Below are 27,621 nucleotides of genomic sequence, written 5' to 3'. Positions count from 1 at the left end.
CTGTTATCGAAGGTGCCTGAAAATGTCTGATAAGTTTATGGTAAATTTTTCATTTATACATTACGTGTCCTGTACCACATCCGTGATCAGGCATTTTACGTAGTATGCTGTGTGTGATTGTACACCTAACCCTAGCTTAGTTTACCTGTAAAAGCTTACCCAAGGTTGCATAACATTATTTGTGCTTGCGTAACCCTGTGTTATTATTGCCTGTAAGCCTAAACCTAATAGAAAAACATATGTACATTATTAGCAGAGAAATTATTGTTTATGTGCAAACCTAGAGAATAAATCCTCTGGATTTTCAGTTACTCGTTTGTATAGAACCTCCTCATTGGAATTCATGTGAAGCACCTAAACATAGGAAACCTAAATTAATTTATCATCCTAGGAAATAGGAAACTGACAAGTCTTTGAAAGCAAGAGAGTGGATGCACCAATGTCCTTGGGTGCTACTTGGTCTGTGAAAACTACTGACAAATAGTAGAAACATAATATGTAGAGTAATTTCCCCATTTGTTATTATTAGATTGCTTTTGTCCAAAGTAATTTAAATACTTATATATGTAAAGTAGGTATTAGATTATAGGGTTAATCCCAAAAACAGGACATGTAGTAGCTTGTGAAGTTTAGCTGTGCTCATCTGAACTATAGGCAGTGAAGTGTATGTAAAAAAAAATGACCAGAACAGGCCTTCAGTTTACATATTGTGAGAATGAGCTCAATAGGATACAGGCTACAATGAAGTGATTTTTTATTTCAAGGGGCATTTTTGTATCCTTTAGCTCAAGAACTGTCTAATGTTGATTTTGTGAGGTAAGAAGAACCTTTTTTCAGAAGCTCACCCAAAAGCAGTCTTGTTTCTGATCTGGAAGTGTTAAATCAGATTTAGAAACACATCAAGTGCTTTATTTTTTTGTCTTTTAAAACATTTAGTAAAATAAATATGGTTTTGGAGACCTGTGGACAAATGGCTTTGAGAAAGCGCTGTGATGAAAAATCTTTTTAGTAACCTTTAATTAGTCTGCATGTTGTTTGAAAGGGCACGTTTAACAGTCTCAGAAAATACTGACACTGCCAGTAGATAACGGATAGACATCATGGGTATTTGTATCTTTTTTAACCATTTGTCTCTCTTTGCTTCAGAGCTCCTCGATTTAAAGGTTACCAGCAGCAGGACAGCCAGGAGCTCCTTCATTACCTGCTGGATGCCATGAGAATGGAGGAAACAAAGGTAACAGATGTTTCGCTTAAAATACACAAACTAAGAACATTTTTATTCATCTTGATTTTTTATGAATCATTATTAATGTAATCTCTCTGGAGTGCAACCTGGCACTCTGACCTTTGTGTCGGGTGCCTCATCCTTACCCTGTGGAAGCCAACTCCCAGCCCTCCATCCTTTGTCCATTACAAGAGGGATCCTATACAATCTCAGAAAGAAGGACAGAAAAATGAATTTGCAATTTATCATTCATTGTGTAATTTCTGCTGTATTCCTAAATGACGTTGCTCTTCTCTGTCTACCGTACTAACAACAGCTCAGCTCCACTATGACCAACTCAAGCAGCTTGGGCTGTTCTCTCTCTTCTTTTCCACGCCTCTGACCGCTTTTAAACTCTGGTCTGTCCTTGTCCCCCTCTCCCACCCTGCCAAATTCACTTTGCAGGTTTTAGTCTTTGCATGTTGCCAACTGCTCCCTCATTAGGATGTTTATTTTGTGTGCTTGGTTTTACATAATTTGCTTGGATGTAAAAACCATTAAAATTGTAAAAGGATTCCTGCAATATCCTTGGTATTGCAGACAGTCATTTATGGAAATCAATTTATGCCCAGAAGTAACCCAACCCATCGGTCAAAGGGATTTAATTAGACATAGAATTCACAGAAACACAATCACAGAGAATGGAGGGGGTGTTCATGCTTTCCTGTCAGCGCCACCCTCCTTGGTTCACATGTAGAGAGACCTCAAGCGAGGCTTCGCACTGCTCCAGGTGAACTTATTACCCAGGGAGCCACTGGTGCCCTGACCGAAATCCTGGGCCAAATTCAATTGTTTGACGGCCAAATATGCCATCTTTGGAAACCAGGGATATTTGCACAGTATGTGAAAAATATTTCTCATTTCTTGCTTCAGGAAGTCAGATGAATCCTGAGATCATATTGGCAGTATATGAGTTGGTACTCATGTGCACGCTGTGTGCCGATTATTATGGAATTTTCTATTCCGTCATTACCGATTCTTCATGTTTGTGTGTGGGGGAGAATTTCATTTTTTCGGGGGGCGTGCATATTCCATTCAACATTCATAACCAGAAATAACTTTTTTGGTGATTTCTGTGTTTCTGTAGTTTATTTTGTTCTCTCCACTGGCATTGGCAAAATATGTTGTGGACTGCCTGTATTTTTTTAATGTTGCACACTGGACAAAACAGTTCAGTGCCCTGTATACGTGTGTTACAATAAAGGTACAAATCACAGCTTCCATGCATTTATCATCAGGAAGCCACTTATTGCTGTTAACGTCTCAGGAGCCCAAACCCTATCCTTTGTGGTCCACTATTATTACACCTTAATCTTGCAGCATATCACACATAATAGTGTACTTTAATATGTTCTGTTGATTTGCTACATATCAACCCTATTGATATGGCCAGTAAGCTGCATACTGATCAAACATTAGCATCTGAAATGGTTTCTCAGTTGCCTTCCCATGGCTGGGCCATGGTCTTTTGTACGGTAGCATTATGGTACCTTGTTTTTGGCAAGTGTAGGGTTGGTCCCACCGTGTACAGTAATTAAAACTCCTTTCAGCGTGAGCTGTATTATTTTTTTAACGGTCACTTCATATCCCCAGGCAGCCCAGCAAGTGACATGGCTAGTAAAATAGAGCACAGTGGCTGCACGGTGGGACTGCAGACATTGTGACAAGATGAGAATGGCAGGTCTATGGATCTATTCAAACTTGTGAGCATTGACAGTTGTGCCAGTTAGAAATTGCTAGTTGTACCCGGACGGCATCATTGTGTGTCCTGGGAACTCCACATCTGCTAATCGAGCTATTGTTGTGAAGTGTCACTACCATGTGTTTTTGAAGGGAGGAGGCTTTTAGTAATGCGCACTGGCCACCAGAATCCTGTAAAGATGATTATGGCCACTAACTCATTTGGAATCATATCACTCAGAAATACAAGTCCGCCTTTGCTGTGTAATGTGTCAGAATTAAACTCTAAGTATTCGCCTTGTCCATATTTAGATCATATACATCGACTGGGCGCTTTTTGTCTAGGCTGCTTCTTTCTTTTTCCATTTAGCAGCCTACGAATGATTCTGTACTGGGAATATTTAAAGTGGTAATAATAAACCAAATATTACACTTTCTGAATTTGAATTGAGAAACAAAAAATCAAATTTAAATAAATACATTCAATGACTCGTTCAATTGACACATTTTTCTATCTAGTCACGTATTCTTACACATTTAAAAATTATCTGGGGAAAAAAGCGAAGAATTTTGATTAATTTAAAGAAAATGAACAATTTAATTTAAAACGTAAAACAAAGGCATTTGTAGTAAAATTTAAAAATAATGTAATTCTTAATTATTGGTTTCAGATACACAAAGTAGCTAGTAGCTAGGTTGTAAAGTAGCTAGATCCTGCTTCTAATTGATTAATGTCTTGCACTACAGTCGCCAGCTCTGCGACCATCTAATAATGACGCTTTTGACCTAAATAAACGGTCTAGTGCACTGAACTTCACAAAAGGGGGCTACTTGTTTGGTCCTATACTGTATAGAGCTTGGCCAATTATCTATTGATTGCTACTTTGTCTTTAATGTTGGCATAAGGATAAAAGGGCGAAAGGAGAACAGAGTCACTGGCCATGTCACATTATATAAAGGCCTCAAAATCATTAGTTATGAGAGAATAATGTGGGCTCTACGGTGTACATTCCATTTGTATTGCCTAACTATGCTGTGTGTTCACATATACACTGTTTTGAAACAGGGTTTATTTAAACAATATGTTTTTTTATATTTTTGATGTGTGTCTGTGGATGTATTCATAGCTATATGGTATTTCTGACTGGTGGACCTATCCAGTTTTTGTAGTAATAATGATTATGCAGTAACAGTACTTTTTATTTTTATCTTTAAGCCCTTAGCTCTGTTTTTGCTGTGTTATGTGTTTTTGTACAGGGAATTTGCTGCCGAGTAATTTGTTAAATAAAAGTAGTTTGGTTTTAGCCACATTCTTGAAACTAAAATCCTCTTGGGTTTTTTTCTGCCGATATTTGATCTAATGATACTGAAATAATCATGTTAGATCTGTGAAATGGCCTTCTCTCATTTGTGACTGTTCTCATTTAATTCATGTTGAAATCTTTTATGAATGTTATATGGGCATGTTCTGTATTTTGGCAGATATTCCTTTATTCTGCTGAAAACTGTTATCAGACTTATTTGTTTTCGAGCCATTAAAATCTTTCTTTAATAAATGTTTTTCAGCGTATAAAAGCTGGAATCCTGAAGGCATTTAACAATCCTACTGAACGCACTGCAGATGATGAAACTAAACGGAAAGTGAAAGGTAAGATTTATGAAAGGCAGTCTTAAAACAAACTTAGCTCAATAATGCCATCTGCTGTTAAAATGGCAGAACTGCCATCAAAATGAAATTAACCTGCGTTTTTTAATCCTGTTATGAGCTTGTATCATCCAATGCTTTCAACGTTTGAGCTTCTTTATATATATATATGAAACTTTTCTGTCTTTTTTTTAATTTTTAAGCCAGTCAGTCTTAATATTAAATTGCTGAAAAGGAGGAACACATTAATAGCTGACGGAGAGTTTAATTCATTGAAGCTGTATAACTTAATATTTAAATTACCAATTTAAATATCAGTGTACTGTAGTTTGTATTCTCTCATCCTAATCCTTAGTGCCGTCCAAGATCTGTATATTTTGATACAGACATGTATAACAAGGTATGTAATGTGTTTTTGTGTAGGTGATGTAGGTTACGTACAGTTCTAATGCAAGTGTTTTATTCATAATTAGGGATATTTAGTAAAATATTTTAGTAATAATGCTAGATAATGAGAAATGTTTAAAGTACACACAAACACATTGCACACTTAAATATTTTGTAATTCAGCCCAGCAATAAATGATTAAATAAATGATTCTGAGGGGCAATAGAATTGAATTGAAAACACTCAGCTGAATGAATACCTCACCTTGAAATGTGCATTTCATAATCAATCCTAGAGCTAGGCCATATGATCAAAAAGATAAATGCCCGTCTTGGTTGGCCTCTTGCATAAATTAGCATTGTTTGCCAGTATAAGGATGTGTCTGTCTTTAATTCCTCATTTGGTAGTTCTTTGCAATAAAATGCAACAAAAGGTTTCAGTATTTTTGGATGGGTTTTTTTAAATGTGATTTGTGCTATTTGTACAATGTTAATTATTTGGTTTACAGCAGGATAAATAATATGATTTGACACCAGACACCATTAAAAGAATATTTACTGGAGCTTTATTAATCTAAAAATGAACTGTATTTTTTGCAAAATAATGAATACAGCAATGAATTATACAGTAAACAATTCACTCAAAATACATGCTAAAAGTGTATTTATAGATGTTTATTGATATTTGTTCTGTCTCTTGTACAGATTTAATAATCAAATGTTATTGATGGTGTGTATCATTGATAAATTATCTCAAAGTATTTCAGAATTGACAGTTAAATGCATAATTAACATTTATATTTTCACAGCCTATGGAAAAGAAGGAGTGAAGATGAACTTTGTTGATCGGATCTTTGTTGGTGAACTCACTAATACAATCATGTGTGAGGAATGTGAACATGTAGGTATCTCTGATTATTTGGTTCATCCTTGGACACTGTACTAGAGAGCATTTTTATTAATTTCATTTGTTAGTCTTTGTCTATATTAAATATGAATATGCATTTGCATGTGAATTCACAAGCGTTTGTATGATCTTTCCTGTGAATTCAAGGTCTTGCCTATAATTTACACCACACTAGGTCTCTGCAGCCACAAAATACCCTGCTGTTCCCATAACCTGCATATGACATAGACTTATCACATCAAGTAGTCAAAATTACAGGAAGTTCAAAATGTGGTTGGTACTCTTCTGCTTCAGCATTAATCGACTCTCGGCTGAGGGAGACCCAAAGATAGGTTGTGCTGCACACTTTTTGTAGATGCCATATTATTAGAAATGTCCTGCAGTGTAAGCTGAAAAAGAAAGAACCAGGTAAAGCTTTTTTATTTTTAAAAACTGTCACTGAATTTGTCTCTTAATCACAGCACATTATCACAATTGACTTTTAGCATCTTCAGATTTACACAGTAAGAATGTAATGATTGAGGAAGCACTTGACTTAAACTTAACAACAAAGTTAACTTTCATACTGTAATCTGAATTGATGGTGTATTGGTGCAGAGAGGTGGTATTATTATTGCTGTAAGCAATAGTAGTAAAAATTGCAGTTACTACCTGCAACAGAATATTTTAGAAATATATTTTATAAATTCTGTCTATTTTCTAGATCTCGACTGTGAAGGAAGCATTCATTGATATTTCTCTACCAATAATTGAAGAAAGGGTAAGACATAATATTCTGATCATAATATTACTTATGATTAAGGCTAGTATGGCATTATCTGTTGCAAATGCTGTTATTGTTACTAATATTTGAGATTTTTGTGGATTATAAGAGAATCTTTGCTTTTAATATAACAATTACTTCACTGGTCACCTTACTTTTACAGTTGCAACCCTTGGCAATGACACTGATCAAATGAACAAAACTGAAAATAAAAATTGCAAAAACAGAATGTGTAGAATATCCTCAGTGAAAAACAGCATTCCATTAAGACATAAATCCCCTAATTGTGCAGCATATTGTAATAAAATAGTGAAAGAGAAAATGAACTTTTTAGACCACCACATTAAAAAATAGTGAGGAAGTGAGCACAGGGACATTATTTTAAACTGTGTTTTATTTTTAATGGTCAGGAAAGAGCAAAGTTATATTTGTGTGTGTGCACTGTCTCCGCTTATGTGTTTGCTCACTGCTTAGTGTGGCACATGAAGGTTTGATAGAGATTTTGCAGTTGTATGGTGAATGGAATGGTGCTATCAGGCTGCTTCTTTCAACCTTAAATTGCTGAACCTGTGTGCACCAGGCACTGCAGTATGTTTTATTCAATTTTTCCTCTTTGCGACTTAATTCTCACTGGCTCTGTGTTTCAGTGATTTCGAGCAAATTTACTGTGACTGCTCAGTGATTTAAATCCAAATTTACCGTGACAAATCCTAGCTCTGCTTATGACTATTGACTACACCATCATGAATTGTTGCCTGATTTCAGACTCTGCAATTTCCACCAGAATTACCCCTTGTAGTGTGAAAAGCTAGATAGCCCTTTTGAGCTGAATGAGGTCTAATGTGAAATTGGATTAGAATTTTAGTAGGCCGTGTTCATTGTAAATACTATTGTAATTACAATTTCATTTATCTTTTATCTTTTTTTTAATCCATGCAGTTATGAACAGATAATGTAGAATTTCAACCTCTGACATCTAATTATCGATTAGCTTTCACAGACTGTGGACTGTATCTTGCCAATTATCCCTCTTGTCTTCTTGTCTCCTTTGAATTCTTCCCATGAGTCCAAATTTCCATTTTTTGATGTGTTGAGAAAATGATCAAATGTGAAGTTTTTTAATTGAGGGGATTAATGCTTCATATCAATTAAATTATCTTTAAATATATTAGAATGAACTTTCTTTTTTTCATTGATTTGTTTTGTCCCTTCACTGCTAACTACCTATGAGAAATATTCTTTCTAGATTTATTAAATAGCTTTATCTTGTAGCCATGGGTACATATATAAAACTAATTCTGTATCCTCTTATACCTTGTTACTAATCTCCTGCAGTTTGTTTTTTTATATTAATAAGGTAGGACATTGCAGCTTTACACTGTAGATTTGCTGTAATAGCACTTATCTCTCTAGCACCTCATAAGACATTTTATCAAATGTTTTGCTGAATGTACAAAATGTTTGTTTTGTGTGCTTTTCAAAAGGCCTACCTTTAGCTTTTGTTTATGTCTCTTTTTAAGGTTTCTAAACCTGCCAATCCAGGGAGAGGGAGCAAAACCAACAAGCTACAGGAGAGAGAGCAGGATCAGTTCATTTTGTCTGGTGACAACACAGCTACTGTCACACTGGCTCATTTGCCCAAAAATAGCAAGAAACACAGTACAGCGAAGGACAAGGTAAGAAAAACACATTTCAATTTCATAATTGCACAGTTTCATGTTTTTATTTGGCAGATATTAACTGATGCTATTTTTGTTGTTGTTATTATTAATATTATCTAGATTCAGCAGAGCAACTTGAAGAAGCATGAAAGGAAATCTTCCTTTGGTTCTGAAGAGAGAAATAATGATTATTCCCAGACCCGTTCAGAGGAGGACTTGGCTGGAGATCCCAAGAATAATTACAAGGACACTGGTAGTTCAAAAGTGGCTAATGGAAGTCAATCTGAGGCAAGTGAGAAAGATGGGAGTCACTTGGATAGCAGCAATGATGCAGACAGTGAGGCCTCAGAAAGTGAAAGCACTTCAAAGCACACTTTAAACAGCAGCAGCGCTGACTGTTTCAATCCTGGCGGCTCCAATCAGACCCAGTTAAAGAGTGACTTGTTTCACAGCAAACAAAAGGATGGCAATCACATTGACCATCTCGCAAGTGCAATGTCCAGACTTGGCCTTTGCCATAACGTGCATGAATCCGTGATCCATACTCATAGTCAGGAAGAACAAACAGACATCATGTCAAATAACAAAGATGCATCAAAGGAGAAACCCTTGATATCCCAGAATCCACAAATAGCTTTCCAATCATTGTCACATAGCTATGTGCCTTGTTCCAAAGAATGCTCTGTACAGTCATGTCTGTATCAGTTTACTTCAGTGGAATTACTGATGGGTAACAACAAATTGCTGTGTGAGAACTGTACTGAAAAAAGACAAAAACATCTGAAAAAGACCATTACATCAGGTGAGTTGAGGTTGCTTAGTAAGTATGTTATTTTTTATGGGTTTTTTTGGGCTGGTGATTTTGACATTTTAATCAGTTACAAAAAATAGAAAAGTGAGAGATTAAATCATAAGTGAAACACATGTATTAGAATGTATCAGCATTGTATCACTGATATATTAGGTTGTGTCCCTTTCTTTAGGACCTCTTTAAAATATACAAAGTCATTGTTTTTAAATCTAAACTTTTTTATAAGAGAATTTTAAAATAATTTACAGCACACTTATTAATGACCAAAGCAATATTTGGTTGCTGTGAAGCTGCTTTAGGTGACATGTTGTACTGAATCTACAGTATGCAATAAAGTTATCTGTTTTAAAGTTTGATTCTCATTAAATTGTAACATCTCACATTTTTTAATCTTTTTTTCACCATAGAAAAGAAAGTGGAAAAGGTTTATACCAGCGCTCGTAAACAAATGCTCATCTCATCTTTACCTCCTGTTGTCACTCTTCATCTCAAACGGTTTCATCAGGTAAGCATTCAAATATGATAAAAAAAAGAAAAGAGCAAATATTTCCCAAATGCACTTAGAGAATGAAAGTATGGCCTCATGAACATCAAAAGAGAACATGCTAATTGTTCGCATGGTGATAGTTTAGGTGTGAGGTATACTGGAACTCTTTATGAGCTCAAAGAGTAAAACTATGGAAAATGAGAGTTACTATCACATAAAACCACTCCCTGTACATGTACATTTACTGTGAGCCTTAGCTTAGAAACCTACAAGTACTTTTAAATTTACAAAGATGACAAAGAGGCCCATTTTTCATTGTCGTTTTCATTTAGTTGTTTAAATGACTTTCTTTTCACGTTCTTGTTTGTGATTTAGGCTGGTATGAGTCTGCGCAAAGTGAATCGTCATGTGGACTTTCCCTTGGTCCTGGATTTAGCTCCGTTCTGTTCAGCTTCTTGCAAGGTATGGATTTTAGATTTTAGATTTGAGTAGATTTCTTTCCAGCACTGCGAGCATGTTTGAGATGTGCTTCGCCCTGTGATGGTTTGTGCTTGTGTCCCTGCAGAACATTGTGCAGGGGGAGAGAGTGCTGTACGGCCTGTATGGAATCGTAGAGCACAGCGGCTCAATGCGGGGGGGTCATTACTCCGCTTACGTGAAGATCAGAGGGCCCCATAGGAAACTGGAGCAGAGGAGGAATGTTGCAGGTAAGGACTTCATTCTGGGGAAAAAAAGACATTCTTCTTTTTGTTATTTTGTACGGCTCACAAAAGTTGCTTCTAAACATCTGCAAATTTTGGTTGTTTTGCTCATTTTGAAGAACTGCCCTGTGCCAAGTGACATACTCGTCCCTCAGGTCTTGTTGAATATTACTTTGTTGTAATTGAATGAAATATTGAAATGTTGGATCTGCATGCCTTCACACCAGCAGTGTGAGCTTTCACCTTAAAATTACCTCAAGATTATTTTTACATTTTATATTATTGTGTAAACATGGAATGTATCATTGTACATGCAAAACGTAAAGGTATCTCTTTTTACAATGTTCACATAGGTTTAGCCATGAAAATAATACAAAAAGTACAGGTTTTCTGTTTTTCCCCATATTGTCTCATTGTTTTGATTAACTTTTTAAATTAATTTTAAGTTTGACTTTTCTTAAATGCATGTGTTATAATGTGAATCATGTTATTTCTTCAAAGTGGAATTAGGAATGGGGAGGTTTCTAGAAGGAGTTTATGATGATGAAAACTGGGAGAGCAGGAATTCTATGTCTCCTGGAATTCTGCAGATCTTTCCACCAAATGCCAGGAATGGATAATCAGTGTTTACCTGAGTAACAAAAATCTGTAGTTCAGCCGAGCCCCTTTTGGGGAGTAGTTTTCCATTTCTCATTTGTCTTTGCCGTTTTCTCTTCCTCCAGTACAGAGCAGCAAGCATCACTGGTCAAATATAATAAGTGGCTGTATTTAAGCCCACTGAATTTGAAGTAGTGCCCATCTCCCAGTTCGGGTTTAAGGCACACTTTTTGACCCTTGGACATCGACTCAGATATAATATGTTGTTTTTGGTGAAGAGTTTCAGCTTTTTTAATCAATATCAAAGCAGCCAGATCTCTCAATGCTATGTCATATTTGTTTGTGTTAACCAAGCAGGAAAGTGGTTGACGGTTGTCCTTTCTGTGATTCTGCAGGCCAGAAGGAAGCTGCAGCAGCACCTCCTGGACAGTGGGTTTACGTCAGTGACACACATGTACAGGTGGTTCCTGAATCAAGAGTCCTCGGTTCACAAGCTTATTTGCTTTTCTATGAAGAAATGTAGTAATTGTTCTGGAAGGTATCAACCTGCTTTTTGTCTTCAAGTACGTAACGCTGTTCCAGGTGCCTCATGAAAGGATAAGCGTATGAGAAAAAAGATTACATAAAAAAAAAGCTTTTCTGCTTTTACTTTTTCAATTCAGCACATCAGAATTTCCCCTTGATGTCAATGACATGCATGGTAAGCTGTATATATTTTATTTTTGCTAGAATAAATGGTATCATTCTAAAACAATAAAAACTATGATCCTATCAATTGGTTTTCTATAGAAAAGAATCATTTGTTTACTGTATATGATTTGAAAGATCCTGTCAATATATAAGAAAGGTTATATTGATTTGTTTATATGATATAAAATGTATCAGAATAGTAAAGTTGTTTATATATAGCGTGCAAGACAAAATCTATTGTTTTCTTTTTATAGTTTTTTAAAATGATTCTAGTTACTGGGTTATTTTTCAAATTGTTATTCCAAAGATTTTGTAAAATTGAACTCCTAGCACAATTTGGTAGGTAAGGTGTCTGGGTTAATTCTGTGCCACAAAAACATTCTTGGAAGCAAGAATGAAAACCCATATAATCAGTGTATCTCTAATAATCAAATTGTTAGATTTATTTAGTGTTACATGTTCCTCTTTCACTATTGCTTTTCCCTGAATAGAAAATTTAACACTGCAAACGTACTGCTACTTTCTTTTTAATTATTACAAATATTTAAATATTTTCCTAAAAGGATCATATAAAGAAAATATTTATAGATAGCTTTTAGTAGTATAAACACTTTGTATTCTTTCCAGAGCAATACAATTGTGAAATGTTAGGTCAAATCTTAGAGGTCAATTCAAGCAGAATGAGAACCAGCGGTCATGCTGTTGTTTTAGAAAAACAAACCTGTTTAATAATAATGTTTTTTTATGGGGAAGAGCCTAATTAAGAGTATGTCATGGAGCACATTGTGGCATGCTCTTCAATGATCATTGATATCTGCTTTACTTTCGTTGTACCATTTAACTGTTTTAGTGTTGTTAATTGGGTAAAGTTCTGAAGTCATATGGTTTAATTTTAAATAAAAAAAGGCATGCCATACATATAGGCATTCAATTATTTCATACTTGTATCTCTTTAGATTTTTTCAACTGCATTGAAAACAAAAAAAGCACAACAGCACTGTAAGCAAAACAAAATTGGCCAATGGGGAAACTTTGATTTATGTTATTATTTTTATGATTTTGTTTATAGTTCCATGGTAATTTGTGGATTTTTTTGGAAGTGGGTGTGTGGATTATCATTTTGCCAGTGATTTTCATTGTTTCAATTATTTCATAAATGTAGAACAAAAAAGAAAAAGTGTAAGAACAATAATTCATATGGCATTTCAATATTATGTACCATGCATATTGTATTCGTTCAAGAATAATCTTCCTGGAACGCATTGGTTACCAACAGTAGGGCACTTAATGTGCTCAAAGCATCATACAAGAAGCACATCGTACATCTCCAGCCACAGACTAGAGTCTGAGCACTCGTCTGGAAGAATGTGATGATTTGGAAGTAGGAGATTCAGGCTGGTGAAAACTGAGGAGTCTGAACTGAAGTTAAAAGGGAATGAGGTGCTGACCTTAAAACTGTCCTTCTTTAATGAGCTGATTGAATGTATAACTTACTTTATTTTTGCAATTTATTGTGATTATGTTGACGTTTTTATGATAACACCAAACATATTTGGTTCCCCCCTACTAATCACCCATGTCACAGATGCCAAGTACTGTATTTTATTTTCTGGCTGCTGCTTCTACGATGCACACAACTCTCGCCTATTTTTTCTACTGTTAACCTCCTAAGACTAAGAAATGTCTAAAAAGGTGAAAACTAAAAGCTTTTTTTTTTATAAGTGACTATAAGTTATAGTTTACTTTTTCCTGCTCTCTTTGAATTTTCAATCACCTGTGCTGATTTCCAGGTGGCATAGTGTGACAAGTTATCAAATCACTTTTCTTTAATGTGCATGTACCATTACCTTCGCTGCATTTTGGGGTTTCTTTTATTTCACAAACAGTTGTCAAATATTAACTAATACAACCGCACATGGAGTCTTCTTTATTAATTATTAATAACAAAACTAATATTATACCAACAGGTGGCAAGTGTGGCACTGGCTAATCTATAGGACGGTCTGATAGTTAATTGTTCCCTTAAAATACATTTTAAAACTGATAATTAAAACTGTGGAAACTGTTAAGTTGTATTCCTGCATCTGCAGAATACTTGCATACTGAGGGCTTTTGAGCAAAACAAATAGTGGCAGTATTTCTTTGAGGACTTAAGGTTATTCTTGTCAGAAGGCACCGTTCTGCCATCAGTGATGCACCTTTAACGACATCTGAACTTGAAATTAAAAGGTCTTCAGGAGGGTCTTTTCCTTTTAAGTCATCCTTACAGGAACATGTTTTTAAAAAGGAATGTTTGAAATGTTTAGGTAGCTTGTGCTCCATTTTCCAAGAAAACATGCAGCCAATGTTTTTAATTATAATAATATAGTTTAGCAGAATAGCCCTTCTTTGGAGTGACCTAAAAGAGGGCAAATAGAGGATGTGGCCGGGAAAATCCGGATGTATGGTAACCCTATCAGCCACCGACACCAGCTCTGCTGCTGAACCCGACACAGACAGCACTGCTAGTGTTAGCAAGCGTTTGGAAAACGGCTATGACCCTGATTAACTAAGTGCTCACTGCTATTTTTATTATACATGTGTGCGTGCGCGTGCACGCTCATGTTGGTTATTAAGAGTTTCTGCGGTTCCTATGAGAAGATGGCTTGTAGGTGGCACTTGGTCCAAAACATTTGAGAACCACTGGATTCATCAATTCATTATGGACCACATGTGAATCTATATACAAACAATAGAGGCCCTAATGACCTCTAGTGGCAGCTCAGCTGAAATTACTACTCTCATTCTGCTGGCCTGCCACACAGGTCTTCACTAGTGTTATTCAACATTCATGCAGTTTCCCTGAGAAGGATGCCATTCATGTCTGTATCGGGGAGTATCAGAGACAAATTCGACATTTAGGAAATTATAACCCTTCCAAAAATCTGCCACACCCATTTAGTCTGGAAAGTTCTCTTTTTGGCGTGACATGCATCCCTTCAGTTGTTGCTGCACTGCGGGAGAAACAGTCAAACAGCACAACAGGCAGTGGTTTGATGCACAGTACCTTCACTATGGATATCCGTGTATTTGGAAATCTCCCACTGGCCTAAGAACATAGTGCAATAAGCTTTTGAAACTCTGATTCGGGAAACCAGTTATCTTTGTCGTCTGAAGTGGCACTTCGTAAAGCCAATGACAGTACACCCTTCTGAAAACTGGAACTGTCCTTCTTTACAAATTCAAAAACACAAATGAAGTATTGAGTACAAATTAAACTGTGTACCAAAGCTGGTGGTCCCAACAGAGCCAAAACATGACTTCAACATTACAGGCCTTAGGCAAGAGCACTGGGCCATTATGCTCTGCTACACAGTATATACTGAGAGACATGGAAACAAGTGAATATTGGAACCCATATGATTTATGTTTTGTATGCTTCTCAATATATACTGTAGCAGCTAGTGCAGAACTGCAATTGAGTTGAATATTTGTTTACCGACTTAAAATTAGCATGGCAGCCAATAGCCAATAACAGGCAATTTTTGGGTGGCAAAAGAACCTAAACTTGCTGTGATAATTTGTATCTGAATTTGTCGTAAAGCCTTGAATGGTATTCCCTCCTCCCCAAATATGTTTGAAGTGATTCGCTTTTATATGCATCTATACTATCCAAAGCAATAAGACTGACAAGCACAAATACTTGGCAGTACTAGTGCCACAGAGCAGTGCACTTAAACATTTCTTTATTTTGAAAGATAAAGGAAAAAATAAATGAAGATGTCTTCAGCTATTAATCCATGCTGTCTTCTTGAATCGTATGCCTTGTTCTTGAATACAATGTAGTAACACAATACAGAATGACAACTACAAAGCAGCCATGTTTTGAAACATGGCCTGTGCTGGTAATGAGGAGGTGGATACAGATTTAGAAAAGGGCAATGTCAAGATAATGTGACTGGGTGGTTAACATGCCTTCCCATTGTGTGACATCTAAATCCAACTGTTCTAACATTAAACTGTACTGTCAAACCAAACAGAAATGGACATGTATTTTTTTAGAATGGGCTTTGTTGTTCATATTACAACACTTCAGCATTCAAATCATTATGTAATGCAGTTAAACATTAAACAAACATTGGTTTAAATGCACTTGTTCATTCCTTTTTATTAAGATAATAAGAAATTCTCATTTTCCATGCAATGTTTGGTATGTTGAAAAACTAGAAATGCAGCCAAAATTAAAGAAAAACTTCTTTAGTAGGTTTATTTGAAATGTTTTGGCAACATGTATTTTATTTTTCAACATGGGACGAAAGTAAAAAAAATCATTTTGCACAGTTGAAAAGGTGCATCCGTCAGATTACCTTTGTGGACAATACATAGTGAATTCAGTCTTAACACTGAATTCCTATAACTAGGATAAACGCTATTACAAAAATCAACATGACAGTAGTAGCAACAGACTGACAGAGCTGTTCCACAAGAACCATAGGGATTTCTGTTTACATCAATCATTAAAATAGACATAATTAATTATAGTTTAAAGACTCGCTAGTAATACACTCCATAGTGTACTGTATCCAATATACAGTAGTTGTTTGTATTAAAGAAATGTGCAGCATTATGTTCAAATGAAGGTTTAACACAAAACGAATTCTGGATGTAGATGATTGCACAGTTACTGTAGCGTAGCACACTAGTTTGGTCTGAGCTATTCTTTATTAGAACGCTATGATTCAATAATAATAATAATACCTAAATGTTTTTTTTTCAATTTTAGTTTTTTTTCAAGTAATTCTTTACTTCAAGTGCTTAAAGGAGTGTCCTGCACTGACAGGCTAAAAGAATTGAACCATTTTAAACTTTGAAGTATTCCAAATCCTTGAATGCATTGACCAAGGGAGACCAGAATCAGCAGTGAATCATAACCTATAACCAAAGGTAGGGCGGGTAAAAATACAATATTCGGACACAAAAAGGGGGGGGGGGGTAATATTCTGTTAAGACCTTGGAACAACAAAAAAAGTAGATTATTGATTCAAATATTGGAATCGCTGTCACAAGATACACGCGCGGTACATCTGAGACACGTCCTCTGCAGCAGGTGGCAGATGCTGCGTCATGGAATCCCGATTCCTCTCCAAGAGGCTGGACAAGAAAGTGCCTGTCCACTACTGTCCGGGCCCGGGATGCCACATGTCATGCCAGCTCAGGTCACAAGTGTGCAGTGAGGCTCGAGTAGGGCACTCGCAGCATAACCGTCCCATTCTCACCTCAGATGAAAGCCCCGGCTACACGAGCAGCTGCCCTGCTGCAATCGCATGTGAAGCCACATGAGAATGAGCACACGGGAAGGGAAGCCAGTGGGGTCCCGATCAGAGCGCAGTCCAGGCTCTGTGGGAGGAATGGGACACGGTCCCAGAAGACAGCACCACAGCTCGCACATCTGTGACTTTCACAGAAGAGCCCTGTTCTTCACAAATGGTAATAGAAAAATGAATTCAATAGAATTCCAGTAGTTCCAGTAGTCCTGCTAGAAAATACTGCAATTGTCATTTATTCAACAACTTTATTAATTTGTTACCAATGTAAATGGTAAATTTATTTTATTGTTCTGTAGGTTATATATTACTGTATAAAAACGTTTGCATTATAATCGTATAAATTTTTCATTTTTCCGTTTATTGTATGAAATAAAGATTTTACTATGACAATTACATAATATGATTTTTGGGTAAATGAACCTACACTAACCTGGAAATATATCTGCATATACAAAGCTACGGTTAGAAACTAAGAAGTAATTTACATTACAGAAATCTTTCACCTTGGATTTGGGCCCTTCAACACCGATTTTTTCTATCGTGTTGTTTGAATGACCAACCGCACCAGTTTTATCATGACATCTACACAATACAATACAGTAGCGCGCGGGGTGCGCGACTCGACTTCCCCTGGACTACTTCCGGGTTGAAAGTCAGAGCGCCATATTGTCTATGAGGCAGTGAAGAAGCTGTTGAGGAGAGGTGAGGAAAAAGAAAGTGGGTTTGTTTTATCATGTTGTGATTGCTGTATTTTTTTTACGATCTAAAACAGTGTGAGACCATGAATATTCTCATAGTCAATTGCACGAGAAGACGAGCGTCTTTAGTTCAACATATGTTCAAATGTAACCGCCTGTTTTTTTCTTTGAGGGCTGGCGAGGCCCAGGGGGTGTAGCTCGGATATACCCGCATAGAAAGCAGCCTCTGGGTTTCAGGCTTGATAATGCAGCAACAACTGCACAAGAAGGAATCGGATACTTGCTGCATAATCGCAATTCCTAGTTTTGTTAGTCGACGTGAATACATTGTATTATTTTAAGTTGATATGTGAAGCATTTGTGTTGCGATTCGTTTTTTAAATTGAAGACATCGATATTTAGACGATGAACTGTTAATACGATTGCAGTACTGATTGTACTATGCATATCTACTTTTAAATATTTGCAGAATTTAATCGATACGTATTCAGTAGTTTCTTTATCGGTTTTATAGAGAAGAAATCTGGGAAATGTACTCTACATACCGTTAAATGGCTTTCGATGTTAATACAGCAACATCTATACTAACAACAAGTTAGTACGCAACGTTATATTGTAACTGAAGTCTGAGGACTCGATTTCTTTTTTTAACTTACAACTGTTTGTAGTATTCCGCAGTCGGACTCGTTGACCTAATGTTGATTGTACTGACATAATAAAGCCGCTTGAGATTAAAAGCCTAAATTGCATTTTGTTAAAGGCAACAAGGCAGCACGTAAAGTGTAGCTCATTTTTTGCTCTTTTAACAGTTTCATCTGTTAAAATGAGTGTAGGAAAATGTGTGCATTCTTATTAACAAAAGAAAAGTTACAACGTAGAGGAAGCCATTCACCCATTCTAGTCCGTTGTTTTGCCTATTTTCACTACTTATTGTTGCTTAATAGACAAAACACTAAGAATAACCCCTTTTTCTTTCTGAAACTACACTGGTCCTGTAGTCCATTGCTATTGTGTACAAATTATGATTTGGAAAACTAAAAACTTTCTGTAATTAATGGTGAAGCGTGATACCTTTGCTGTCTAGGAGCTATAGAAACATACTGGTTTGCCAACGGCTGTTTTCCGCCTTTGCAGGATCCAGGCTGAACTTTACGGTTAAACATGTGGGATCAAGGTGGTCAGCCCTGGCCACACTGGCCTCTCAGCCAGCAGCAGTGGATGCAGTCTTTCCAGCACCAGCAGGACCCAAGTAAGAGAGACGACTTGTGTTTCTCAGACACGTCATCCTCTGCCCTCGTCTTGCATGAGTGATTAACACACAGGCTTGTAGGAGAAATGTACCGCTGAAGAGTTCCGTAATTGTGTTTCTTTACAGTTTTGGAGCATTGCTGCCGAGTTCATTCATATTTATTGTGAAAGAAGAAGTTGAGGTTTATTAACTCCGAAAAGCAAAAAATGCTTTTAGCCGGAGAGCCTTCTTCAGGTGTGAGGGAGGAAGGGAAGGGAGTAGGATTAAGAAACAGGGGGGGTTGTCGAACTGAAGGAAGAGCATGTGGGAATGGGCATGGTGGGTGAGAAAGCCCTGTGCCTCACACTTGGAAGTCTTTGTGGTTTCTTTTTCTGGATTGTTTTTTAAACTTGGGTGATTCCTCTGGAAATGTTCACCTAGTAATTTCCCAGTCTGAATGTCCCTGAGCTTCTGCAGTACTTGATGTCTTGATTTCCTCTTCCTCATCAGGCCAGGTTGACTGGGCAGCTCTGGCACAAGCCTGGATTGCTCAGAGAGAAGCTACTGGACAAACGGTACTGGATCAGCAAGGACTGCAACCCAATGGCCAGGAAATCCAAGGATTAGAGACTGGTCCCAACAATCATGGGACGTTTCAGGGTGATCCAAATTTTAACAGAATGTGGCAGCCAGGTTGGCTTCTCTTCTTTACCTCTTCAACACCCACTGAAAACCAAATTAGTGCAGAAAGAAAATCAGAACTGGGACAGTATGTATAAGTTATTTGATGTGAGCAGAGTATATATAATCTGTTGTACTGTAGATTTGGAAAATATACATACATATATATATAAATGTGTTATATATTTGCATCAGAGAATGTGTCTTCAAACTATACATTTTTTTCATTTTAGAGACTCAGCCAGTGTGACTTTATTATTTAAAGCCTTTGTTTTTCTAAGTGGGGGATATGTGTTAAGTGCTCTGCAGACTGATAGCTGTGTTTTCTGTATTCAAATCTTTAGACTGGGGAATGCATGGCCAGCCTCCTCACCCACCCCCTGACCAGCAGTGGATACCTCCAGGCCCCGGGCCAATGGATGTACCTCCATCTGAAGACAGTAACAGCCAGGACAGCATCGAATTCCCTCCAGACTCCAGACGTGGAATGTTCAACCAAAATAATCACACATTTGGAGGGCAACCTGACAGCTTTCCCATGGCCCCGATGCCAGTGAACCAGTTCGATTACCAGGTATATAGAGAGGAAGACCTTGCTTGAACCATAATGTAGAGAGAAAGCAAGCGAGGTATTTGTCGTATATACTGTATTAATGGATACTTCACACCTAGCTTTTGCACCCCTCACAGGTGTTTCCCACGTTTGTGTAGAAATGGCTGAACCTAGTTAGTAGCGCGTGAGCGTTCCAATCCAGAGGCAATTTCCCGTCTGTAATAAAGAAAAGGCAGTGGGCTTGATGTGTTTGGTGTTCATTGTGGGTTGCTGCTGTCTCCAGCATGGTGCTGCTGCTTTTGGCCCTCCGTCGACGGGATTCCCTCCCCCGTACTGGCAGCAGGGCCCCCCGCAGAACCGCAGAGACAGACCCCCTTCGTTTAGGGAGCGCCCCAGATCTCCTGTACAGCTGCCAGTGAAACAGGAACCCCCAGCTCTCGGTAAGTGCTTTGTAACCTCGAGGTGGTCATGGTTTGGAGTGAAGAGTACACTTCTTCTTTACAGTTCTCTAAAATAATTGCCCTGAAATTCATTCTGTTGCATATCATAACCCTGATGCATGTGTCTATGTATACAGACATATAGTTTTTTATGTATTATCTGGAGTTTTAACTATTATTCTCGATTCATTTTCTCAAAAATATGAAACTACAATAACATGTAACCTGGCCAGGTTTTTCTGCCAGGGTGGTAACGTACAGTATCTTTTTAAAATTAGTACTTTATTAAATAACCTTGTGGGCATCCAACCTTTTAAAGGAAATATTGTTTTCCAGTGATGCCAACTTTTTGAAATTCAGCCCAGAGTGTTGATAATTTGCTGAGCCTTGGGATACACACTCTTATTTGACATGCATTCATAAAAAAAAGTGATTAATTCAGAGAAGGATCCAATGCAATTTCTTCTGAACTATTCCGCGTTTGTTGTCAAAATTCAATCTGCTTTCCTTATAATGCAAGGACCAACGTTTTTAATCAGTTGTTTCAGTTTCTTTCAAATGAGAGACAAAAATCCTTATAGAAGAAGGTTCCTTTTCAAGTGATGCCGTATAGCTAATTGTGATGGTTTCAGTTTGAGCAATATCGTTTTCCTGTTAAAAAACTAGTACAGAATAGTTAACCCTGATCATGTTTTCCTTCAGTGGCTCCGTGTTTTAATTGTGTGCTATTTTACCTGTTGAATGCGCATCACAGCCATTTGATAGCAGGTTGTTTTGGGTATGTGCCGTCGAGGCTACAGATCATCAAACTCTTTTCCCCAGATGCAGTGAAACGGCGGACATTACCTGCGTGGATCCGTGAGGGTCTGGAGAAGATGGAGCGAGAGAAACAGAAAAAACTTGAAAAGGAGAGGATGGAGAAGCAACGTGCTGAAATGGCGAAAGATGAAAAGAAATCTAATGATTTACCGGAGGAAGAAGGCGATGGGCCTCGATTACCCTGCAAAAGTAAATTTGTAAGTAGCAGATTTTGTCTTGAATACTGGGGCAGTGGTGTAGAGTAGTGCTTAGGGTTCTGGATTTGTCCTGTGAAGGTTGTGGGTTCAGTTCCCAGTGGACACATGAGGTGCTTAACAGGAATTACTCCAGTAAAATGCACAGCTGTAAAATGAAAACACAGCTTTGGATAAAAACAAAATAAATGTGTTAATATGGTTTGTAGGTTGTCGTGATCCACACAGGATTCAGATCGTCATTTGTAATTTAGGAATGGCAAAATATCGCAAGCAATATTTTCTCTAAATCCACATGCAGCTTGTACCAGTCTTCGTCATATTGATTTCCTCTTAAGCTTTTTCAAAAATGTCATTTTCTGGGTCATTAGGACAGCGATGATGAGGAAGAGGAGGAGGAGGAGGAGGAAGATGAAAGGACTGAAGCTAGAAAGTCAGACGTGGGAAGCACGTCTCCATCTCCAGTTCGTGAAGAGCAGATTGAACCAGACTTGACTGATGAAGAGAGAGAATTTCAGCTGGTTGGTACCTCAAGTTAATAACTGAATATGGGAACTTTACCCTTCAAATGATACATACTCACTGCGCTGTTTTAATATTTCACTGTCTCAGCTATTTACTACTTAAACTGCAAATAGCATTCGCTTGTCTTATCTTAACAGATGATGTTGACCAAAATGCTCCTCACAGAAGTGCTTTTAGAGGTCACCAATGAAGAAATCTATAATGTAGCAAAGGATGTCCATCGCAAGGCAACAAAAGGTATAAGTCTGACTCAGATTTGTGTAGGAGTTGATGATCAAGACATTTGCTTGAAAGGACTTAAATTCCTAATGGTTTCCTTTCTTGAGAAATTTTAGTGTCCTGCAGTAATTGTGATAAGTCTTTAAAATTTAGTGTCTTTGGTGTCAGTTTTTTTCACTAAATTAACTCAGTACTGTGCAAAGATTATTGAAGTACAGTTCATCCCTAGCCAGTCTCTGCTAATGCAGTGGACAATTGTAGAAAATAAGAATACCTAATATCTTAATGCAGTAGGTATTATTATGAATATGGCTGTCATCTTTAATTCAGTAACATTAACATTCTTCCAGATCCTTAACAGGGCATCAAATTTACTGTCAACCCGACTGCTTCTAAAGAACAGGTGGACGAGTGCCAGTTTAACTTTTAAAATTCAGCTCCTGTGAATTCTCGGAATCTGCATTAGTAAAGAGTGGTATTTCCCTACCCAAAGTTGTTTTTTTTAACAAACTCATTGAAAGTACTCCTCTCCTCTCTTTAATTCATTTTGTTCTTAATTTTTCTTCTCTCCTCTGCAAAGCAGCGTTGATAGTGCATTGTAACTGTGCCCTAGACTCTCGTGACTTTGAAATCGTGGCTGTATGTTTTAACATGTTGTTCCTGTTGTTGATGTGATACAAAGCTCCTGCAAAGCAGCTGGCACAGTCCAGTGCACTGGCTTCTCTATCAGGACTCGGTAAGTAATTGTAGTTTAAAATGGGGAGGGTGGAGGGGGGGGGGGTGAAGGGAGGTTGTAAGGTGTTTCCCTTCCTACAGGACTTTAACACTGTGCTGAATATCCGTTTAATCACAAACAAAAACTTGCCCTGTATTGAGAAATCATGAGACTTCTGTGATTCCATACAGCATTGTTTTCTTAAAGTGATTGAGAAAATGTACAGCTCTCTGTCAGATAAAGGCCATTACAACCTAACATAGCAGCAGCCTGTAATTTTTTGGATTTCTTTGGTTCTCAGGTTGGAAATCGCATGCAGTTTTTGATTTCATGACCTTAGTACATTAAGTATATCCATATATCTTAGTATACTTTCAGAGAGATGGGTGTAAGTAAGAAACAGTTACATCTGTTTCCCGGGGTGTGTCAGATAACTGCTTTGGCTGACTGAGTGCAGTTTGAAAACGGTGTGAAAAGCCTGTGTTTTATCTCTTATGAAAGAGCCTGGGTTTGTGCATGCAGGTGGGCTGGGTGAGTACGGTTCAGATGACAGTGAAGAGGAGAAAAGTGTGAGAGGCTCAGAATCCTCCGACACGGATGACGAGGAGCTGCGACACAGAATTCGGCAAAAGCAGGACGCCTTCCGCAGGAAAGAGAAGGAGATGCAACTGCTGCAGGAGAGGCAGCTACAGGAAGGTGCGCTTGATCGAGTGTTCATGCTTGAGCAGAAGCAAAGCTTTTTTTTTACTGCTTTTATTGCAGAAGCAGAACTGCTACCATTGAACATTGGTTCAGCAAAACACGGTAAAGTTAAAAACATTACTGCTGTCCAAGGAAGAGGTGGCAGATCCGTCAAATGAGGTTGATCCTTTAATATTCACAAGACAATGTCTAGACTTGTCTGAGGTTTGCTCCCCACTTCTTTATATATTCAAACCATTTTGCATTTCAAGTATATTGAAACTAGAGTAGATTATATACTTGTTTAAGTAATTGTAAAATGTTTCGAATACACAAACGTTTCCTCTCCACATGCTTTGCTCATTTGAGCTTTAAATTAAGCTGCCCTGTAATAGAACCCTCCTCACTGCTTATTAACAATGTTTAATAGAATTATCTTGAAACCTAGAGAATAGAGTACTCTTGAGAGATATTTAGGACAACAAAGTAAATGTCTTTTTACTATAAACTCATAATTATTTCTTTCGGCCGTTTTGGGTGAATTACATTGATGTTGAACAACTCTGTATTCACGGAGCCAAGGTGCTGGGCCATTTGGTTGACAGGTGTCTCATGTTGGTCAGGTGTTTGAAGCTAACCGAAACAGGACTACAGCACAGAAACTGGGCTTATCAAAAACAGTCATTTGGAATATGGTGATTAATAATGAAGCCTCTGATCTGCCAAGACCAGACCAGGCAAGAAAAACACCAGTAGCTGATAATGGAAATATGATCACGGTTGTCAAGGAAAAAACTATTGGTGAAATCACCAAAATCTTCAGAGTGCAGGGATGAAAGTACCACAATCCACAGTTAAAGGAAGACTGAGACAGCAGAATTATTAAATTGGTAGCGTAGACTTTTGGACACTAAGAAGACAAGCTTTCGACCTGCAGGGATATTCATGGATAATTGCTTTAATGCTTCAAACAGTAAACTCTTCTACAGGAGATATGCTTTTCACAGCAGGGAACTGGCCGCCTAGAACTTCATCCTCTTCAGTTGATCCTGTGCCATGTTTAAACTCCTTTGCCCAATGCATCGCAGGAATGAGGGTCAGCTTTTCCTCACCCAGAAAATGTCCTTTTACTTCACAGTGCAGATGAAGTCCTTTTCGCACTGTTATTTACTTAATACCTCAGATTGTTCAGTAACCCCAGAAAAACCGTATTTGTAACCTACAGACTGTGATCTAATCATGAAATTCTAACTATACATGTAGCGCATCCACAGTAATGTGTATGAGCTGCCAAGGGATCACAGTCTACATGTGAGTTGCAAAAATTTTCAATTGGCCTTGTGTGCATGGTTTATTTTCTGTTTTTTTTTAAATCAGAATCTGTGTACTATTTGAGTTTTTTTGCATACTTTTTAAATGACACTAGAGTTTGTCCTTTCCTGGTTTTGCTCTTTGGAGATTTGCTAATATCTTTTAAGGGAATCATAAACTCCACACTGGGTTTTTATTTTTCCCCTGACGGCATTGTGAACTGAAAGGAATCTCTCGGTGAACGGTACTTTGATTTGAGACATTTTGAGATCTAAAGCCCAGGACGGTACAGGTTTCCAGCCGGTGCAGAAATCAAAGTAACCTCCCTCGTGTGTGTCTGTTTTTTCTTGCAGAAGAAAAACAAGCTGAAAGATCGAACCGAGACATGAGCGAATACGATACCTCGCAGGCTGTCAGTTCAGTGAGGCAGGAAGTCAGGGATAGAGAAGCTGAGCCTGGCGCTGAAAAGAGAAGGGTTCGTAGCGAGGCAGACCCGAGCGACCCTCGGAGGGCAGTGAAAGAGAGAGTAGGCAGGAGCAGGAGCTCCTCGGTCAGCGCCAGCCGTAGCAGCAGCAGTGGAGGCAGCAGCAGCAGCAGCAGTAGCAGCAGCAGGTCCAGCTCCTCCTCCAGCTCTAGCTCGGCTAGCAGCCGCAGCTCCTCGCGTTCCTCCTCCCCCAAGAGAAAGAGAAAGCGCAGTCGAACGCGCTCCCCCGCTCACAGGGTAAGTCAGCGCAGCCGCAGCCGGAGCAGGAGCTCCCGCAGGCAGAGGAGGGAGCCCAGCAAGGAGAAAGGGAGGGACAGGAGGAGGGACAGGAGCACAGAGAGGGGCAGGAGGAGGAACCACAGCCGCTCCAGGGAGCGGAGGAGCAGCCGCGAGAGGCGGAAGAGCAGGTCGAGGGAGAGGGAGAGGGCCAGGGCCAGCCGCAGCAGGAGCAGGGAGAGGCGGCGCAGCGGCGACAGGAGGAGAAGCCAGAGCCGGGGCCGGCACAAGCAGAAAGAGGTCAGCAAGGAGAGGGAAAAGAGGAAGGACAGGAGCCGCAGCGACGACAAAGACAAGAAGAAAAAGGAGAAGGAGGCCGAGCGCAAGAAGGACAAGCAGAAAGGCAAAGAGAGGGAAAAGAGGGAGGAGAAAGATTACAAGGCGGCAAGCCAGAGTGAGAGCAGTAGCAAATCGAGGAGGAAGAGGGAGAGCGAACAGCCAGACTCCTACAGCGAGGCCTCGAGCAGATTTTCACGGCAGGATAGCAGATCGACCAAAAAGGGCTCAGCCAAAAATAGCAAAAAGTATTCCGATTCGGAGTCTAGCGGCAGGAGCAGTTCTCGGTCCCCAGAGGTTAGCAAGGAAAAGAAGTCTAAGAAATCCAAACGTAGTCGTTCAAGGTCAACGGAAAAATCGCACAAGTCTGGTAAGAAGGCAAGCCGCAAACACAAGTCTAAGTCACGATCAAGGTAGTATTCAATTTTTTATCTATTTATTTTTAATCGTTTTTTGTAATTGTCGAGGTTTTGTTCTTTAGCCTTGAATGTTTTAGCAGTTTAACAAGTTAACTTTCCGATGAAAAATAATTGCTCTTCTTTTTCCTTAAAATCCCATATTTAGTCCCCGTTCCTTTCTAGGAGTTGCTGATAAGTGTTCCATTGTGCTCCTTGAAGGGAGATTTTGGGTTAAAGCATTGCCATCTTCTTTCAGATTTGTGGTTGGACATTACACTGTGATGTATTAGCAGTTGAAGAGTTACCAAGGATCTGTATATCTCAGTGTACTACCTTTTCATTGAGGCCAAAGCCTTATGGCATTCAAATATAGTAACAGCCTTGCCAGTAGCGTTTTAGGTGCCTGAAAGCAAAAAAAATGTACTAAAAATGTTTTATTCTGTTGTTAAACGAAGTAATGTAGGAGAATGTACAGTGCAACTGATGTTCCTCTTGATTTCTTTTGCAGGTCGGTCACACCAGTACGTCGCAAACGTTGAGGAATGATAATGGCACCTGAAGCGTGCACTTATTTTAAAATTCCATGAGTTTTAAAGGCTTGTCTCATTATAGAGGCAACTGTGTAGGTGATCTTTCTTTTTCCTGTAAATAAGTACAATTTTTAAAGTACTGTCTGCAGTCCAAGATTTTGAATGATAGGTTTCCCCTGTATCCATTAATTTGCGGTCAGTAGTTGCTCAGATCCTACAGTTGTAACTTTTTAAAAAAAAACATCGTCATGTAAATTGCTGTCCAATAAAACAAAAATCAGTAGTGCTTGGTGTGGATTCTTTTAAACCTCCCTTTGTTCTGTATTTTACACTTTTGAGATGCCTGAATATTTCAACAACATCGTTCAATTTCACATAGCTAAATTGCTTTAGAAACATGATCAATAAGGACGTTCTCACTGCATATGCAGTTGCCTATACATGTATGCTGTTAAACTGTGCAAAAGCATAATCATGAATAGAGGTTTTTAAATGTGTACTTCATCTGTTTACATAAATTGTTTAATTTGATGATGAAAGGTTTTTGTAACTGATCATTTTTACGTCAAAATAATTATCTAATAAAGTTCACCAGTCCTATTAGCTCTGTAATTGATGTCTGTGTGTGCATGTAGGTCTTGTAGAAAATCAGGTTGGTCAGCTCTCCCATGTTCTCCAGGGTTCAGCTGGGTTCT

At 38.2% G+C, this 27,621-nt stretch overlaps 2 protein-coding genes across 4 annotated transcripts in view; both read left to right on the top strand.

Annotated features, from left to right (window-relative positions):
- The window catches only part of usp45 (ubiquitin specific peptidase 45), a 49,036-nt gene extending 33,317 nt beyond the window's left edge, over positions 1 to 15,719 (top strand). Inside the window, exons 9-18 of the mRNA XM_088625890.1 lie at positions 1,147 to 1,234; positions 4,511 to 4,592; positions 5,785 to 5,876; positions 6,586 to 6,642; positions 8,166 to 8,321; positions 8,427 to 9,108; positions 9,525 to 9,622; positions 9,980 to 10,066; positions 10,170 to 10,311; positions 11,298 to 15,719. Of these exons, the coding sequence (XP_088482016.1) occupies positions 1,147 to 1,234; positions 4,511 to 4,592; positions 5,785 to 5,876; positions 6,586 to 6,642; positions 8,166 to 8,321; positions 8,427 to 9,108; positions 9,525 to 9,622; positions 9,980 to 10,066; positions 10,170 to 10,311; positions 11,298 to 11,425 (1,612 nt within the window). The 3' untranslated portion in view covers positions 11,426 to 15,719. The remainder of the gene's footprint in view (positions 1 to 1,146; positions 1,235 to 4,510; positions 4,593 to 5,784; positions 5,877 to 6,585; positions 6,643 to 8,165; positions 8,322 to 8,426; positions 9,109 to 9,524; positions 9,623 to 9,979; positions 10,067 to 10,169; positions 10,312 to 11,297) is intronic.
- Positions 15,720 to 17,470: 1,751 nt separating this feature from the next.
- pnisr (PNN-interacting serine/arginine-rich protein) lies at positions 17,471 to 27,212 on the top strand. 3 transcript variants are annotated; one of them, XM_088625882.1, is made up of 12 exons: positions 17,471 to 17,600; positions 18,731 to 18,845; positions 19,335 to 19,472; positions 19,850 to 20,079; positions 20,342 to 20,498; positions 21,321 to 21,514; positions 21,883 to 22,032; positions 22,174 to 22,273; positions 22,938 to 22,991; positions 23,493 to 23,666; positions 25,316 to 26,411; positions 26,905 to 27,212. In XM_088625882.1, exons 2-12 carry the CDS (start codon positions 18,758 to 18,760, stop codon positions 26,933 to 26,935), a joined length of 2,412 nt encoding a protein of 803 aa, XP_088482008.1. In that variant the 5' UTR covers positions 17,471 to 17,600; positions 18,731 to 18,757; the 3' UTR covers positions 26,936 to 27,212. The 3 variants fall into 3 exon arrangements, with proteins under 3 accessions (XP_088482008.1, XP_088482006.1, XP_088482007.1); XM_088625880.1 differs by having other exon boundaries at positions 19,335 to 19,517; XM_088625881.1 differs by having other exon boundaries at positions 17,522 to 17,615; positions 19,335 to 19,517.
- Positions 27,213 to 27,621: the final 409 nt, after the last annotated feature.

The sequence above is a fragment of the Lepisosteus platostomus genome, chromosome 3 (genome assembly GCF_059453375.1).
Source record: "Lepisosteus platostomus isolate fLepPlt1 chromosome 3, fLepPlt1.hap1, whole genome shotgun sequence".
Lineage (NCBI taxonomy): Eukaryota > Metazoa > Chordata > Actinopteri > Semionotiformes > Lepisosteidae > Lepisosteus > Lepisosteus platostomus.
Note: the sequence above shows the minus strand (reverse complement) of the source record. Positions and strands in the feature narration are given on the sequence as shown.

Excerpts from the sequence above, each read along its gene's own strand:
- pnisr (XM_088625880.1), top strand. The coding sequence starts at position 18,758 with ATGTGGGATCAAGGTGGTCAGCCCTGGCCACACTGGCCTCTCAGCCAG. Across the intron at positions 19,518-19,849 it reads TAACAGAATGTGGCAGCCAG|ACTGGGGAATGCATGGCCAG; the intron begins GTTGGCTTCTCT and ends TCAAATCTTTAG. Across the intron at positions 20,080-20,341 it reads TGAACCAGTTCGATTACCAG|CATGGTGCTGCTGCTTTTGG; the intron begins GTATATAGAGAG and ends TGCTGTCTCCAG.